The 19,818-nt window shown below is 37.8% G+C and overlaps 1 protein-coding gene across 2 annotated transcripts in view; it reads right to left on the bottom strand.

Moving 5' to 3' along the window:
* Positions 1-19,818, bottom strand: part of kcnh1a (potassium voltage-gated channel, subfamily H (eag-related), member 1a) — an 89,302-nt gene that overhangs the window by 46,590 nt on the left and 22,894 nt on the right. For both annotated transcript variants that reach the window (XM_087802482.1, XM_087802483.1), the window contains exons 3-4: positions 11,318-11,424; positions 4,825-4,953 (exon numbers count right to left, since the gene is read on the bottom strand). In XM_087802482.1, the coding sequence (XP_087658608.1) occupies positions 4,825-4,953; positions 11,318-11,424 (236 nt within the window). The remainder of the gene's footprint in view (positions 1-4,824; positions 4,954-11,317; positions 11,425-19,818) is intronic.

The raw sequence follows: 19,818 nt of genomic DNA, 5'->3' as shown, positions 1-19,818 counted from the left end.
ATCTAGTGGACTCTGAAGATAATGACACTGTTTCATGAAGCTTCATCAACACATCACTACCATCTGGTGGACTCTGAAGATAATGACACTGTTTCATGAAGCTTCATCAACACATCACTACCATCTAGTGGACTCTGAAGATAATGACACTGTTTCATGAAGCTTCATCGACACATCACTACCATCCAGTGGACTCTGAAGATAATGACACTGTTTCATGAAGCTTCATCAACACATCACTACCATCTAGTGGACTCTGAAGATAATGACACTGTTTCATGAAGCTTCATCAACACATCACTACCATCTAGTGGACTCTGAAGATAATGACACTGTTTCATGAAGCTTCATCAACACATCACTACCATCTAGTGGACTCTGAAGATAATGACACTGTTTCATGAAGCTTCATCAACACATCACTACCATCTAGTGGACTCTGAAGATAATGACACTGTTTCATGAAGCTTCAACAACACATCACTACCATCTAGTGGACTCTGAAGATAATGACACTCTTTCATGAAGCTTCATCAACACATCACTACCATCTAGTGGACTCTGAAGATAATGATACTGTTTCATGAAGCTTCATCAACACATCACTACCATCTAGTGGACTCTGAAGATAATGATACTGTTTCATGAAGCTTCATCAACACATCACTACCATCTAGTGGACTCTGAAGATAATGACACTGTTTCATGAAGCTTCATCAACACATCACTATATTTGTTTCCAAATCTTTTGTTAAAATCTAATATTTAAAACATATATATTGACATAGATTCTACTTTTGGTTTACCTTTTTATTCATTTAAATGTTTTTAAATGGTGTAGTTCAATCAAATGAATTGGTAAATTATGGAATTTGCTCTTATGTTTATTAAAGTATGAATAATTCTAAACAAATTGGCGAGAAAATATGTTGTGAACTATTTTTGTTTCCTTTGACTCGGCTGTATTTAGTCGAACACTCAGCAATAATTGAGAAAGAAACAATTCCACTGCAGAAAACTTAAGTTCAGTTTAACAGGATACACTCCCCTGAGATGAAGACTCACCGAGGTAAAGTGAAATTTTCATGTTTTATTTTTAGTCTAGAATTCATTAACAAGCTGCAAAAAGTTATAATTACTTTGATAAACACAAAAGGTGATGTAGAAGTCACTGAGTTTTAAGAGTTTTAAAGCTAATACAGTAATATATGTTAATAACATACTTATTATTAAACAAGTATTTTTAAACAAGATAAAATTAACAACATTTTTTGAAATATGACTTTCATTACAAAATAAAACCACGTTGGTATGATTTAGACGCTTCAACACAAATTTTTTTTGGGGATTTCCATGAACAATATTTTCCGTTTCAATCAGAACATCGAGCGTCAACTTCCTGATTAACTTCTACAAGTTCTCATCAAAACTTTGGACCAGCATTAATAACAAAGACAGACGAGCTCCTGGTCCTGTGGCGGTGAAAGAGAAATATTTAACGTTCTTGTCATCAATCTGAGTGTCACCTAAATTAAAGTTAAATTGCATTTACATCCCTGACGTTCACCTGCACCAGTGCTGAAGAATCTCCTAACGTGAGCTGATGAAATTAAAGCCCGTGTGTTACGGCGACGGCTGCTGGAATCTAATCCTCAACTTTAATTTGATTATGGGGTGAAGACGAAGCACGGAAAGAAGCCAAAGTTTAAAGTGAGCAAAAAAAGGTTGATGTGCATGAAGCGCTGCGGGTGTCCAGCAGAGGCAATGGAGCGCAAAGCAGCAAAGATGTCGTCAACTTTTAAAGTACTGAAGTGGACAAAGAATTATAGTAAAGTAAGTTAAGTAAAAATCCCAATAAAAGTCTCTTGAGATGTTTCTTGAAGGAGTCAGTAGATCATCAAACACAGAGATGGTTCCAAAGCTTAGGAGCAAAAGTCTGGAAGGATTTCTCTCCTCTGGTCCTGAAGTTCAGGAACCATCAGTAGATTCTGATCCACAGACCTCAGAGCCCGAGCTGGGGTGTAAGTCTAGATCAGATCACTGATGGAAGGTCTGACCATGAATAGATCTGAAAGTAAGAACCAGAATTTTAAAATGATCCTGAAAGAAACTGGCAGCCAGTGAAGAGTTTGAAGGAGAAATGTGAGTTCTTCTACTAGAGCGGCTCAGAATTCTGGCTGCAGAGTTTAGTATGAACTGCAGGCGAGAAGATCCTTCTTGTTTAGACATGAAAATAAACTTTTACAATAATCTAAACGAGAAGAAACAGACACATGGATTAGAAGATCCAGATGGTGTTGTGACATCAATTACAGCCACAGGAAAATATTTCTACTCTCACCTTTTCATCATTTTTTACATTTCAAAATGGCAAGTAAACAACAGATATTTTTTTTAATATTACATCAAACAATCTTTAATATTACAAAATATAACTACTTTGTGGAATTTAGTGGTGAAAAAAATGATCATTACTTGATAATAAATGCATTTCATTTTAAATTATAATTACCAAAAAGGTTCAAGGGTAGGATTTCTTTCAGGGAAACTACTATTTAATCTCTTTCGCATCAAATATTGAAATAAATAACACAAAAATAAAACTCAAGTTTAAGTTAATTTTTTATTATTGATAACTTCCAGTCATATCTTCTTTTCATGTATTTGTAGTTGCTTCATATTTATCTAACAACATGTTCTATTCAATTGATTAAATCTTGATCATGATTTTGCTAAAACTTTTGTCCTATTTTGGTAATTTTTAACAGAATAAAGACATTACAATTGATTGTAGCGACTGCAAAATAAACTAAATAAAGACAATTTCTTGGTCAATATTTAAAGAAATGACTAATAAACAAATACTGATACCAGTTTACTACAAGCAAGCTCAAGATGTTGAACTGTTTTATATATATTGTATATATTTGAGTATAAATTGAGCAAATACTCAATAGTGTCGTGTTATTTGGAGCTCGGTAGTTAAGTAAGTAAGTTAATGTTAATTTCTTGTGGTCGTCTTTAACTAAGTGACGATGGAATAAATCTAAGGACGGAGTTTGAGTCACTTAAAGGCAGTATTTCCACTGATCTTAGGCGCAGATGTGCTGATGACACATGAGATATAAATAGATTCTCATTGGTCAGAGTTCGGGCTCAAATTCACACTTTACATGCTGTTCAAGTGTTCACACCTCACAGGGAGTGTCGTCGCATGAGCTCAATGCAGAGCCACGAGGAAATGAAATGAACCACAACTGACTGGACGAGTCATGACTGACGTGGTTTCATTGTTGTGTCAGTGATCAGCTGATCAGCTGTTGTTCTTCAGTTTAAACCACGAGTCAGAAACGAATGATGAAAAACAAAATTGATTTTTATTGTTTCGTCTTCTAATCAGTGGTGGATCTGGAAGTTTGATGTCTTGAATCTAAATGAGTATTACTTTGGTAGATCTTACAATACGGTGAATACACCTGTGAGGACGAGGAAGTTAAATCAACTTCATCTGATCTCATTTAATGTAGACTTAAATCCAGAACTACCTCACAGTTGTAAAATCGAAACTTGAAACAAACTCAGTGACCAAAGTTGTGGTACTTTTGACAGGAAAATCTGTGAGCATCACAAGCTGAATGTGTGATACCAAACAAATGTAGCTCCAATTTTTAAATACTCAGAAAATATAAATGTATTATTTTAATAATTATTTCAAAGTTACATTTTTAACAATCTTGGTACCTGGTCAAAGGAGGAGTAACACATGAGTGTGGATACATGTATTTAAAGGATAGAAAATACAATTGGAAACCAAATAATCCAAAAAAGGAGAAAAGAAAGTCAGATTATGTTGATAATGGGAACTTTAACTGTTGAAGTTATATTCGTTTTATATGGAAAAGATATTGTTTACATGATAAAAAATGTTTCTGAATTTCCTTCATCCATTTATCCATCCATCCATCCATCCATTTAAATTCATCTATCTATCAATCCATTTATCATCCATCCATCCATCTATTTATTCCATCCATCCATTTATCCTTCAATTTATCCATCCATCTATCCAATCCATCCATATCCAATCCTTTTATGCATCCATCCAACTATTAATTTATCATCCATCCATCCATCCATCCATCCATCCATCCATCCATCCATCCATCCATCCCTCCCTCCCTCCCTCCATCTATCATCCATCATCCATCCATTTATCCATCCATCCATCTATTTATCCACCCATTTATCCATTTAACCATTAATCCATCCATCCATATATCTATTTAACAATTTATCCATCCGTCCAGCCATCCATCCATCCATCCATATATATATTTAGCCACCTGCCCTGGGACTTCCCTCTTCCTACTCTTCCAGATGAAAAAAAACTAAATTCTATCCTCCACTCTTCAGTTCTGCGGGTGAAAGTATTGACTCATGTATCAACACATTGATTGTAATCGTGTATATTTACTCACTGTTTGTAATTCCTCCCGATGCAGCATCATCCGCCCACACCTGCCTCGAGCCTCTCACCTTCTCTCCGACGCACTTACTTTAAACGGCAGCTGCTACTGTTTCTCCTCTTTCCTGCTGAACTCACGCTCCCTCGTTCCAGATCTCATCAGCGTTCGCCGCCGTCTCCGGCAATTACCCGTTCAATTAGTCATTTTTAGCGCTCGCCCAAAACCATTACGGTCCGACCGAACGCGAGGTTGTCGGAGCGAGAGATTCATTCTTAGACCAGAAGATTCCGGATTAAAGAGCAGCTTTAGTTCCGCTGGTGGTTCGATTAACAATCAAAGAATCGTCGGCGTCACCGACCTTTGGAGGAGTCGTCCTCGATCGGCTGCTTGAAGGCCGTGATGTCGCTGAACGTGCAGAGGAACAGAACCACCTTCTCCTGCTCGTTCCGGATCGGAGCGATCTTCACGAAGAACCAGACCGGCGTTCCTGGAGGAGCAGAAGAGCCGCGGGTCAGCGGAGGAAATGTGTTTCATAGAATCGATCATTTTTTTTTTAAGTTAATTACTTTTGCTCAAACTACACTTTTGTTAACACTACACTTTTGTTAACACTACACTTTTGTTAACACTGCACTTTTGCTAACACTACACTTTTGTTAACACTACACTTTTGTTAACACTACACTTTTGTTAACACTACACTTTTGCTCACACTACACTTTTGTTAACACTACACTTTTGTTAACACTACACTTTTGTTAAAACTACACTTTTGTTAACACTACACTTTTGCTCACACTACACTTTTGTTAACACTACACTTTTGTTAACACTACACTTTTGTTAACACTACACTTTTGTTAACAATACACTTTTGTTAACAATACACTTTTGTTAACACTACACTTTTGTTAACAATACACTTTTGTTAACACTACACTTTTGTTAACACTACACTTTTGTTAACACTACACTTTTGTTAACAATACACTTTTGTTAACACTACACTTTTGTTAACAATACACTTTTGTTAACACTACACTTTTGTTAACAATACACTTTTGTTAACGCTACACTTTTGTTAACACTACACTTTTGTTAACAATACACTTTTGTTAACACTACACTTTTGTTAACAATACACTTTTGTTAACAATATACTTTTGTTAACACTACACTTTTGTTAACAATATACTTTTGTTAACACTACACTTTTGTTAACACTACACTTTTGCTCACACTACACTTTTGTTAACACTACACTTTTGTTAACACTACACTTTTGTTAACAATACACTTTTGTTAACACTACACTTTTGCTCACACTACACTTTTGTTAACACTACACTTTTGTTAACAATACACTTTTGTTAACACTACACTTTTGTTAACACTACACTTTTGTTAACAATACACTTTTGTTAACACTACACTTTTGTTAACAATACACTTTTGTTAACACTACACTTTTGTTAACACTACACTTTTGTTAACAATACACTTTTGTTAACACTACACTTTTGTTAACACTACACTTTTGTTAACACTACACTTTTGTTAACACTACACTTTTGTTAACACTACACTTTTGTTAACAATACACTTTTGTTAACACTACACTTTTGTTAACACTACACTTTTGTTAACAATACACTTTTGTTAACACTACACTTTTGTTAACACTACACTTTTGTTAACACTACACTTTTGCTCACACTACACTTTTGTTAACAATACACTTTTGTTAACACTACACTTTTGTTAACACTACACTTTTGTTAACAATACACTTTTGTTAACACTACACTTTTGTTAACACTACACTTTTGTTAACACTACACTTTTGTTAACACTACACTTTTGTTAACAATATACTTTTGTTAACACTACACTTTTGTTAACAATACACTTTTGTTAACACTACACTTTTGTTAACACTACACTTTTGTAAACACTACACTTTTGTTAACAATACACTTTTGTTAACACTACACTTTTGTTAACAATACACTTTTGTTAACAATATACTTTTGTTAACACTACACTTTTGTTAACAATACACTTTTGTTAACACTACACTTTTGTTAACACTACACTTTTGTAAACACTACACTTTTGTTAACAATACACTTTTGTTAACACTACACTTTTGTTAACAATACACTTTTGTTAACAATATACTTTTGTTAACACTACACTTTTGTTAACAATACACTTTTGTTAACACTACACTTTTGTTAACACTACACTTTTGTTAACAATACACTTTTGTTAACAATATACTTTTGTTAACACTACACTTTTGTTAACAATACACTTTTGTTAACACTACACTTTTGTTAACACTACACTTTTGTTAACACTACACTTTTGTTAACAATACACTTTTGTTAACAACATACTTTTGTTAACACTACACTTTTGTTAACAATACACTTTTGTTAACAATACACTTTTGTTAACAATACACTTTTGTTAACACTACACTTTTGTTAACACTACACTTTTGTTAACACTACACTTTTGTTAACAATACACTTTTGTTAACACTACACTTTTGTTAACACTACACTTTTGTTAACAATACACTTTTGTTAACACTACACTTTTGTAAACACTACACTTTTGTTAACACTACACTTTTGTTAACACTACACTTTTGTTAACACTACACTTTTGCTCACACTACACTTTTGTTAACACTACACTTTTGTTAACAATACACTTTTGTTAACACTACACTTTTGTTAACACTACACTTTTGTTAACACTACACTTTTGTTAACACTACACTTTTGTTAACAATACACTTTTGTTAACACTACACTTTTGTTAACAATACACTTTTGTTAACAATATACTTTTGTTAACACTACACTTTTGTTAACAATACACTTTTGTTAACACTACACTTTTGTTAACAATATACTTTTGTAAACACTACACTTTTGTTAACACTACACTTTTGTTAACACTACACTTTTGTTAACAATACACTTTTGTTAACACTACACTTTTGTTAACAATATACTTTTGTTAACACTACACTTTTGTTAACACTACACTTTTGTTAACAATACACTTTTGTTAACACTACACTTTTGTTAACACTACACTTTTGTTAACAATACACTTTTGTTAACACTACACTTTTGTTAACACTACACTTTTGTTAACAATACACTTTTGTTAACACTACACTTTTGTTAACACTACACTTTTGTTAACACTACACTTTTGTTAACACTACACTTTTGTTAACAATATACTTTTGTTAACACTACACTTTTGTTAACACTACACTTTTGTTAACACTACACTTTTGTTAACACTACACTAACACACAAATAACATGAATTGATTGATACATAGATTCATTTTTAAACTGAAAAAATGAAAACCTTGAACAACACAGCTCTGTACAACAACACACCTGGAATGGACAAAATAACAAATGAATGAATATACAAGAAATTAAAGTGTACAATAAAACTAGCGACACTGATGGAATATGTAACACAGTGTGTAGACGCTTTTGTTCCACCACTTACTTTAAAATCACAGTTTCTGAGATTTTATTTAATTACTAAGTCAGTTCATTTGTGACGAGAAAAGACATAATTACCAACATGTGAGTCATTCCCCGTCATTAAAGGCACTCGGGGGGTAAAGGGGTACATTATTACGTAATCAATGATGATGTCAGGAAAAATGTCACTTAATTCTTGAAGATTTAACCCCATGATGCAGTGACTGTTGATAGAAACATGAATAAAACGTAGACGATGCGACTCAAACCTGACATTTCGATGCAAAGAAACATGATTTCTCACTTCGAGGCAGAATTATCATCAGGACAGTCATCACATCAAAGGAAACTCTTGATTGATCGTCAATAACAACGATCACTACAGAAGTAACTTATATACGATACATGATTTGGAAAGAGTGGAAGATTCATATCTTCACAATCTTGGTGCTTTCAGTAGATGAACTTGGTGGAATCTTTGTAAATATTTACGTATTATAGAAACCACAATTTGGAGTCGAAAAAAAATAACAAATTTAATTTATATTGATTTACTCTTTGAATTTTGGTCAATTGTTTATTATTGTTGATTGTAATATAGTTAGTTTCTCGATTTAAATTCTAACCGAAACCAGATTTGTTTTTTGTTCTAAAATGTTTCCAGAGAGTAAAGAGTTAAACGAAGAAGCAACATTTATATAACATTTTTTTTTCTTTCTATTCAATTTTGCAAACAAATGAACAAACTTCAAACAACAGAAAATTTTCCTGCTGAAGGTAACTTGAGATGAACCAGTCCTGAACCTTCACATTGTCCTGCTGAAGGTCATCTGGAGATGAACCAGTCCTGAACCTTCACATTGTCCTGCTGAAGGTCATCTGGAGATGAACCAGTCCTGAACCTTCACATTGTCCTGCTGAAGGTCATCTGGAGATGAACCAGTCCTGAACCTTCACATTTTCCTGCTGAAGGTCATCTGGAGATGAACCAGTCTTGAACCTTCACATCTTCCTGCTAAAGGTCCTCTGGAGATGACCAGTCCTGAAACTTCACATCCTCCTGCTGAAGGTCATCTGGAGATGACCAGTCCTGAACCTTCACATCTTCCTGATGAAGGTCATCTGGAGATGAACCAGTCCTGAACATCTTCCTGATGAAGGTCATCTGGAGATGAACCAGTCCTGAACATCTTCCTGATGAAGGTCATCTGGAGATGAACCAGTCCTAAACCTTCACATTGTCCTGCTGAAGGTCATCTGGAGATGAATAAGTCCTGAACATCTTCCTGCTGAAGGTAATCTGGAGATGAACCAGTCCTGAACCTTCACATCTTCCTGATGAAGGTCATCTGGAGATGAACCAGTCCTGAAACTTCACATGTTCCTGCTGAAGGTCATCTGTAGATGAACCAGTCCTGAACCTTCACATCTTCCTGATGAAGGTCATCTGGAGATGAACCAGTCCTGAACCTTTCACATGTTCCAGATGAAAGTCATCTGGAGATGAACCAGTCCTGAACCTTCTCATCCTCCTGGTGAAGGTCATCTGGAGATGAACCAGTCCTGAACCTCCACATCTTCCTGCTTAAGGTCATCTGGAGATGTACCAGTCCTGAACATTCAAATGTTCCTGCTGAAGGTCATCTGGAGATGAACCAGTCATAAACCTTCACATTTTCCTGCTGAAGGTCATCTGGAGATGAACCAGTCCTGAACTTCTTCCTGCTGAAGGTCATCTGGAGATGAACCAGTCCTGAACCTTCACATCTTCCTGCTGAAGGTCATCTGGAGATGGACCAGTCCTGAAACTTCACATCTTCCTGCTGAAGGTCATCTGGAGATGAACCAGTCCTGAACATCTTCCTCATGAAGGTCATCTGGAGATGAACCAGTCCTGAACCTTCACATCCTCCTGCTGAAGGTCATTTGGAGATGAACCAGTCCTGAACATCTTCCTGCTGAAGGTCATCTGGAGATGAATCAGTCCTGAACCTTCACATCTTCCTGATGAAGGTCATCTGGAGATGAACCAGTCCTGAACCTCTTCCTGTTGAAGGTCATCTGGAGATGAACCAGTCCTGAACCTCTTCCTGCTGAAGGTCATCTGGAGATGAACCAGTCCTGAACTTCTTCCTGCTGAAGGTCATCTGGAGATGAACCAGTCCTGAACCTTCAAATTTTCCTGCTGAAGGTCATCTGGAGATGAACCAGACTTGAACCTTCACATCTTCCTGCTAAAGGTCATCTGGAGATGGACCAGTCCTGAAACTTCACATCTTCCTGCTGAAGGTCATCTGGAGATGAACCAGTCCTGAACATCTTCCTCATGAAGGTCATCTGGAGATGAATCAGTCCTGAACCTTCACATCTTCCTGATGAAGGTCATCTGGAGATGAACCAGTCCTGAACCTCTTCCTGTTGAAGGTCATCTGGAGATGAATCAGTCCTGAACCTTCACATCTTCCTGATGAAGGTCATCTGGAGATGAACCAGTCCTGAACCTCTTCCTGCTGAAGGTCATCTGGAGATGGGCCAGTCCTGAACCTTCACATGTTCGTGCTGAAGGTCATCTGGAGATGAACCAGTCCTGAACATCCTCCTGCTGAAGGTCATCTGGAGATGAATCAGTCCTGAACCTTCACATCTTCCTGATGAAGGTCATCTGGAGATGAACCAGTCCTGAACTTCTTCCTGCTGAAGGTCATCTGGAGATGAACCAGTCCTGAACCTTCACATGTTCCTCGTGAAGGTCACCTGGAGATGAACCAGTCCTGAACCTTCACATGTTCCTCGTGAAGGTCACCTGGAGATGAACCAGTCCTGAACCTTCACATGTTCCTCGTGAAGGTCATCTGGAGATGAACCAGTCCTGAACATCCTCCTGCTGAAGGTCACCTGGAGATGATCCAGTCCTGAACCTTCACATCTTCCTGATGAAGGCCATCTGGAGATGAACCAGTCCTGAACCTTCACATGTTCCTCGTGAAGGTCACCTGGAGATGAACCAGTCCTGAACCTCTTCCTGCTGAAGGTCATCTGGAGATCAACCAGTCCTGAACATCCTCCTGCTGAAGGTCACCTGGTGATGAACCAGTCCTGAACCTTCACGTCCTCCTGCTGAAGCTACTTCCACCTGCACGTGAAACAACAGCCGCTCATTTCTTCCCAACTCAGCCAATTAGTCTCTTCCACGGAGGTAGAAACACTGAGCTCTTCCTTTGAACTTCACGGAATCTTCCAGAAGCTGAATATCTTTGCATAACAAGAGGAAACCAGTGACTCACTCACAGAATCAGAACCAGACGAGAGCTTCTTCACTTACTGTTCTTCTTGTACATGAGTATTTCAAACGAGTTCATCTCGTAGTTCTCGAACGTCAGCCGGACCTTCTCCGTCGTGTCCTTGTCCGTCAGCTCGCCGTACATGAAGCTGTCAATCACAAGAAGAGCAAACTGAATATTTCATAGTCAGCACATTTTCACAGATCTGATGGAGAAGATCCTCTTGGGTTCGGCGCCTCATTAGAGAGACGGAACCTCAGGGTCGGGCGTACGATTTACCCAGGATGCAACGCCACTCCTCAGTAACGAGAAAGTCGTGAGGAGACGCTGTGGTCGCCCAGCAGAGGAGCACAGAGACAGCGCATACCTCTGCCAAGGATCTGATTTCACATACGTTTATAGACAGACTGAGAAACAAGGACACATGAGCTCCTTGAACATCATCAGATGAATAAACTAATCATCTGCTTGAATATTGTTTAGAAAACTTGAAAAATTAAAGCTGAAAAGTGTCGAAAAATGCATAAAAATATTGTTTACGACCCATTTTTCCAAATGTTTGTTTTATATAGTTTTAACTCTAATAAATCAGTTTTAAACAACAACAAAAAGAAGATTTATGATTCTAGTATCACATAAACACTCAAATCAAAAGTCGTACACAATTATAAAAAACCTGACGGAGCAAAACTCTGGTCCAGATCAACACAACTATACACACAATGTCAGCTTCACACTTTTCGCAAATGACTACACACAGTCAATTACACAACACTACACACACTTGTATACATGACACACACTTGCATATCATGATGTCGCTTCCTTACAAATTCCAAAGCACTGACTTTCAAATGAACACACTCGTTATCTAATTGTTTATTTTTTTTATTGTGTGTGTATTTTGTGTGTGTGTGTGTGTGTGTGTGTTATGCACAGTACTGTTGTAGCATAGACATCTTTTGTTGTCATTTTGACTGGTTTAGATAAATAATATATATTTTCATCACAGTGTTGGTCTTGTGTTGTTTTCGGTGAATCTTTAGTTTTGTGTATTTGCACTTTCTGTGTGTACTTTCCTTACATTCCTCACATAACTGAGCAGTAGAATTGTTAAAAGTGTGTTAGGTTCAGTGCAGAAGTGTGTAACTGGTTGAGACAGAAGTAGTCATAGGAGACGTGTGTGTGTTTTCATACGGTTACAAAATATAATTTTTATAAAATAGTGTATAGTTTTTACAAGAGTGTTTCATTTTGTAAAGAATGTGAGTTGTTCTGCTAATTGTGTGTATGGTTGTGCTAAAGTGTGTAGTGTTTTGAAAAAACAAGCCCTCTTTTCTAAATCGTGCTCAAGCAATTGATAAAAACTGTATCTGTTCCTCTTGACCTCTACGTGACCTTGAGAGACATGAACACACATTTTTAATCAAACAAAGTGCACTTCGTTTTGACACCGACATAAAATGGAGACGACACACTGGAGTGTGTGTGGCACGTGCACGTGAACCTTCACTTGTGTTTTTTTCAAAACAATAACAGCAAGATTTCTGAAGCACCTTTTAAGACAGAAACTCATTGTTTCCATCAAGACAGCAGCGAAATATAATGAAATAATAGACTCAGACTTGATATGTTGACATTGACTGATTTTTCTGTCCATTTTTTACACAACATTTAAGAATGTTAATACTTTTGTAATAACATTTGAAAATAATTAACAACTCGACAATCATCCCAAATGTAATGAAAAAAAACCACTTGAACTAAATAGGTTTAATGACAAATTCACAAAAATGTTAATAAACATGACTTTTAGTCAACTTTCTGGGTTTTATTAAAAAATGATTCAGTGCCTCGTGTACATGTCCTGGTACCGGTTTCAGTCAAATAAAATTTTGGTTGGACAGTCAATTTTAACGAAGTTACTAAATGAACCACAACAAGCATCTACTGTAACATGTGTCAAATTTTAAAGTCTTCCTTTCGAGCAGTAATCTGGGCGAACGAGAGGTTACGAGAGTTATGACGTAATAATGGCTTCACTCCAGCCAGCTGTAATCTCGCGCCCGCTTTGTTCATACAACGAGTCCCTTGGAGGTGGAGACTTTTGGGATTGATGACGTGCGGTGACAAGATGTGGGGTTATGGTCAACAAGATTTCATCTCCAGAAAAAAAAAAGTTTTCAGTGGGCGGAGCTTAAGATCATTTTCTAATGTCAATATTTCAATGAAAACAGAGTTTTGTACAAACACACACTGATGATACAATAGAGTCACACATCACAACAACACACACACACTGATGATACAATAGAGTCACACATCACAACACACACACACACTGATGATACAATAGAGTCACACATCTTAACAACACACACACACTGATGATACAATAGAGTCACACATCTTAACAACACACACACACTGATGATACAATAGAGTCACACATCACAACAACACACACACACTGACGATACAATAGAGTCACACATCTTAACAACACACACACACTGATGATACAATTGAGTCACACATCACAACAACACACACACACTGATGATACAATAGAGTCACACATCACAACAACACACACACACTGATGATACAATAGAGTCACACATCACAACAACACACACACACTGGCGATACAATAGAGTCACACATCACAACAACACACACACTGATGATACAATAGAGTCACACATCACAACAACACAACAACACACACACACTGACAATACAATAGAGTCACACATCACAACAACACACACACACTGATGATACAATAGAGTCACACATCACAACAACACACACACACTGATGATACAATAGAGTCACACATCACAACAACACACACACACTGACGATACAATAGAGTCACACATAACAACAACACACACACACTGATGATACAATAGAGTCACACATCACAACAACACACACACACTGATGATACAATAGAGTCACACATCAAATCAACACACACACACTGAGGATACAATAGAGTCACACATCACAACAACACACACACACTGATGATACAATAGAGTCACACATCACAACAACACACACACACTGATGATACAATAGAGTCACACATCACAACAACACACACACACTGACGATACAATAGAGTCACACATCACAACAACACACACACACACACATTAGATGCTCTTTAAAAACATCCATGCCAATCGTTTGTAGTAGAAGCTAAATGGCTAACATGCTACATTAGGTAAACACCTAATTTATAGTGATCAGCGGAACATTCTGATGATTGTTTATTCCATCCTGTCTTTTCTTTACCCTTCAAAAGGAACGAAAACAGAGAAAAGATGACTTTGATTCAAAAATACTCAGATCGTCGTCTTGTTAGCGGCCTCTTGTCAAATCTTCTGCCTTTAAAAATCACTAAGTCCCTGGATAGAGCTTCTGGCATCCTCTGGAGAGCTTCTTGGCAGGACTGGGATTATTAAAAAATGCAGCGGAAGTAGATTAAAACTCAACCAAACGCACACTGACTAAATGAGCGAACGCAGAGACGTGCTAAAAACAAATTAAATCCAAAGGCGGGTGAAGCTACTCGCCTAACATTTAGCCGCCGCCGCCGCCGCCGCCGCCGCCGCAGAGACATTCATCTCACTTTTCTCGTTAGTGCCACCCTCGGCAGCACCGCTCCAGCGCCGGCTAAATATAGCTCTGAGTTTGTTATGAAATACAAAAGAACGGCTAAATTTAATGAGACGGGATTCTGACGCTGCGAGAACTTGGCGAACCGGAGCTTACTGTAATTTCACTGACAAACGTCCGGCGTCTCGGTGACGCCGGGGAAGTGATTTCCTTCAAAGAAGCCGTCGCTTGAACGGCTCCAGATTTCCCGAGGGTCGGACGACTTGTGTTCACAGCGGCCGGCGTCGAGGATAACTTATTCATAACCGAGCAGACATGGACGTCGGTGACGAGCGAGGAGACGGAATCTCTGATCCGCGCCGCGGTGACCACACCAGCTACGATTCCAGACTCAAAACACAATCCTAGAACCGAACAAAAGATTCATGCTCAGCCACCTTTGAAGGAGAAAAAAGCCTTTCAATTAGATGATTCCTGCGTAGGCTGATCCAACTATGATCCAACACCCACTTTCTTTGTGCATCTTTCTTGGAGATCCTTCAAAGAAAAGAGCTAGTTAGGTGTTTTATTTCACTTCCACAGATGCAGCTCGTGGGCGAGAGAATGACCTGAGCGTCTGAGACGATATGACTAAAGATAGATCTGATATCTCCGTCCTTTAATCTTAGTGAGTCTAAATTAGTGATTCAAACTAAGTTAGACGACTGACTTAATTATATCACAAGATCACTTTTACCTCAAGAGACAAATTGAAAAATCATGGTCCGTACATTGTTAGTTTGATTTAGTGAAAACACTTTGCAGCTAAATGTGGACAAAACTGAAACTCTGGTTATTGATAAAGTTCAAGGGTTGAGTCGGTACTTGGGTGACTTAGGTCAGTCTGTCAAACTGAGCCTGAGAGACCTGGGTGTTGTATTTGATAAAGACATGTCTCTTGTTCAACACTGAAGAAAACTGACCAGAAACTGTTTCAACTGAGAAAAATCTCTAAACTTAGTAAAAATGTATGTCACAACATGATCTGGATCTTATAATCCATGCGTTTGTGTTGTTTAGATTATTGTAACAGTTTATTTTGTGTCTAAACAAGAAGGATCTTCTCGCCTGCAGTTCATACAAAACTCTGCAGCCAGAATTCTGAGCCGCTCTAGTAGAAGAACTCACATTTCTCCTTCAAACTCTTCACTGGCTGCCAGTTTCTTTCAGGATCATTTTTAAATTCTGGTTCTTACTTTCAGATCTATTCATGGTCAGACCTTCTATCAGTGATCTGATCCAGACTTACACCCCAGCTCGGGCTCTGAGGTCTGTGGATCAGAATCTACTGATGGTTCCTGAACTTCCGGACCAGAGGAGAGAAATCCTTCCAGACTGTTGCTCCTAAGCTTTGGAACCATCTCTGTGTTTGATGATCTACTGACTCCTTCAAGAAACATCTGTGTTTGATGATCTACTGACTCCTTCAAGAAACATCTGTGTTTGATGATCTACTGACTCCTTCAAGAAACATCTGTGTTTGATGATCTACTGACTCCTTCAAGAAACATCTGTGTTTGATGATCTACTGACTCCTTCAAGAAACATCTGTGTTTGATGATCTACTGACTCCTTCAAGAAACATCTGTGTTTGATGATCTACTGACTCCTTCAAGAAACATCTGTGTTTGATGATCTACTGACTCCTTCAAGAAACATCTGTGTTTGATGATCTACTGACTCCTTCAAGAAACATCTGTGTGTGATGATCTACTGACTCCTACAAGAAACATCTGTGTTTGATGATCTACTGACTCCTTCAAGAAACATGTGTGTTTGATGATCTACTGACTCCTTCAAGAAACATCTGTGTTTGATGATCTACTGACTCCTTCAAGAAACATCTGTGTTTGATGATCTACTGACTCCTTCAAGAAACATCTGTGTTTGATGATCTACTGACTCCTTCAAGAAACATCTCAAGACACTCTTATTTGAGCTTTTTTCTTAACTTTCTTGCTGCTATGTTTGTCTCTATGTTGTCTTGACCTTTTAAAGTATATATTTTAACTGTGTATTGTTTTGATTGTTTAAATGCTTTGTGACCCTGGTCTTTGAAAGATCTTAACAAATAATAATTACTTTCTTACTTTACTTACTTGCATTCGTTTATGTTTTACAAGATGATATGGCTGCTAATCGATAAGAAATGCTGACATTTTGATCAAATCTACAGTCGGTGCTCGTAAGTTCAACTCCTCTTGTCAGTATGTAATAAATAGAAGAAGAATTTACAACTGTTACTACACCATAAAAGTTCAAAAACCCTGACCAAATAAGTCCATAACGGCTTATAAAGTCTTCCTGCTGGCGAGTAAAAAATCCCAAGTGAAGAAGACACAGTAGTTGACCTAGAACACAGAGTTACTGGGCAGGTAATCAGAATCTAATACTCCCCTCGAGACGCCGAGTGTCTCGGTGAGAAAAGGTAGACTGGGAGCTTGATCCGGCCCGATGCGTCAACATCACAGAAATCTCATCTTTCTGCCTTGTTGACATCAATCTTTCCTCTAAAGTGCTGCCGTCGAATCGCTGACTGTTTCCCTTTTGCCTGCTCTCTGGGAAAAAAGGAGACTTTGCAGAGTTTAATCCCGGACTTGACCTCCTCTCTCGCTTGGACTGAGCCGCGGCTCCAAGTTGGAGAAAAAAAACGAGAAGACGGAGGAACGGTTGCGGTGATCGAAAGGGAAAGGTTTCTGGTTTAGGAGACCGAGCACATAATTGGTTCCGATTTCCCCCGAGGATCGATGCACTACGACTCTCGCTCGAGATTGTTTTCTGCTGCGGAAAACCAAAGAAACGGTTCAAGTACATCCAACACTGACTGAGATCGATGCAGATCAGGCTCTTTGTTGCAAGTTATCTGTAATTAATATGGTTAGAGAGTTTGTTTGAGGAGCGGGTTTAACCCGATCGGACGGACTAGTTCAACACTAGCCGTTCGGGGAAAAGCCTCACAGCAGGAAGGTTGCTGGTTTGATTCTGAAGAAAATCAATACATCGATATATATCGATATTTTATTCCTGGACTGTATCGATAATAAAAAGGCACTTTATCGATTTCTTTTAAAATTAAAAAAATCTTTACTTTTTCAAGTAAGTTAGTAATTTGTATTTATATAGCGCTTTTCCAGATTTTTTCTTTTTAAAACCATGTTTTATTTTTAACATAGTTTCTTTTTATATTGGTTTATATTCTAATAAAACACATGTGTAAAGTAACACATTTCTATTTTACAATTTGCATTTGTTGATTTTGGTGTTGCAATTAAACCTCTCGCCACTAGATGGCACATTTATTATGTCCTCTGTAGCTACAAGAACAAAAGAACAATGAAATATGAAATTGGCTACTATTCAACGGCGAAATGAATGACAATGCAAATCGACACCAAGTTTGTAATCCCTGATACAACAATAATATTCTAGTTGAATTACTGAACATTCACTTTGAATTGACTCTTAAAACTTTCCAATAAATGAAAAACAAAGCAGAGACAAAAACAAACAGACAGAAATAATGACTTTTTTTCCCAGGTTTGTCGAGACCAAATGAACCCAGAACCCCTGATGAGGTTTGTCTCCTTCATGTCCAGGAAGGACGAGTCTCGAGACAATACACAGGAAGAACCTCTGGGAGAACATCCTTCATTTTGACCAACAGTTGATGGATTTGTTAAGAGTGGAGGATCTCCAACATCCTTTAATAAGAGGATCTGATGTTTCAACGTCTCTTTGTGGTGTTTCCTTCAAATTCGCTCACGTTTAAGGTTTTTTTTCAGCAGCAACGTCATCAACTCATATTTTAAGCCCCGTCGCCTTAGAAGCATTAGTAAATGTTCTTCTTCTCCAAGAGTACGTTCCTTATCATGACCATGTTTTGAAGATATTACTTTATAAAGTTGCTCTGAAATCTGGGCGAATGAGAGGTTACGAGAGTCCATTATGACGTAACACTGGCTTCACTCGTCCTCCAGCCAGTTGTAATCACACCCCGCTTTGTTTATACAACGAGTCCCTTGGAGGTGGAGACTTCTGGGATTAATGACGCGCGGTGACAAACCTCCATGCTTGACCAATCACAGCAGAGTGGGTGTGGTTATGATCAACAAGATTTAATCTTCAGAAAATATATTTTCAGTGGGCGGAGCTTAAGATCATTTTCTAATGTCAGTATTTCAATGAAAAAAGAGTTTTGTACAAACACACACTGATGATACAATAGAGTCGCACATCACAACAACAAACACACACTGATGATACAATAGAGTCGCACATCACAACAACACACACACACTGATGATACAATAGAGTCGCACATCACAACAACACACACACACTGATGATACAATAGAGTCGCACATCACAACAACACACACACACTGATGATACAATAGAGTCACACATCACAACAACAAACACACTGATTATACAATAGAGTCGCACATCACAACAACACACACACACACTGATGATACAATAGAGTCACACATCACAACAACACACACACTGATGATACAATAGAGTCGCACATCACAACAACACACACACACACTGATGATACAATAGAGTCACACATCACAACAACAAACACACTGATGATACAATAGAGTCGCACATCACAACAACACACACTGATGATACAATAGAGTCACATATCACAACAACACAAACACACTGATCATACAATAGAGTCGCACATCACAACAACACACACACACTGATGATACAATAGAGTCGCACATCACAACAACACACACACACTGATGATACAATAGAGTCGCACATCACAACAACACACACACACTGATGATACAATAGAGTCACACATCACAACAACACACACTGATGATACAATAGAGTCACA

The sequence above is a fragment of the Callionymus lyra genome, chromosome 11 (assembly GCF_982586985.1).
Source record: "Callionymus lyra chromosome 11, fCalLyr1.hap1.1, whole genome shotgun sequence".
Taxonomy (NCBI): domain Eukaryota; kingdom Metazoa; phylum Chordata; class Actinopteri; order Syngnathiformes; family Callionymidae; genus Callionymus; species Callionymus lyra.
This window is presented reverse-complemented; position numbering and strand designations above follow the sequence as displayed.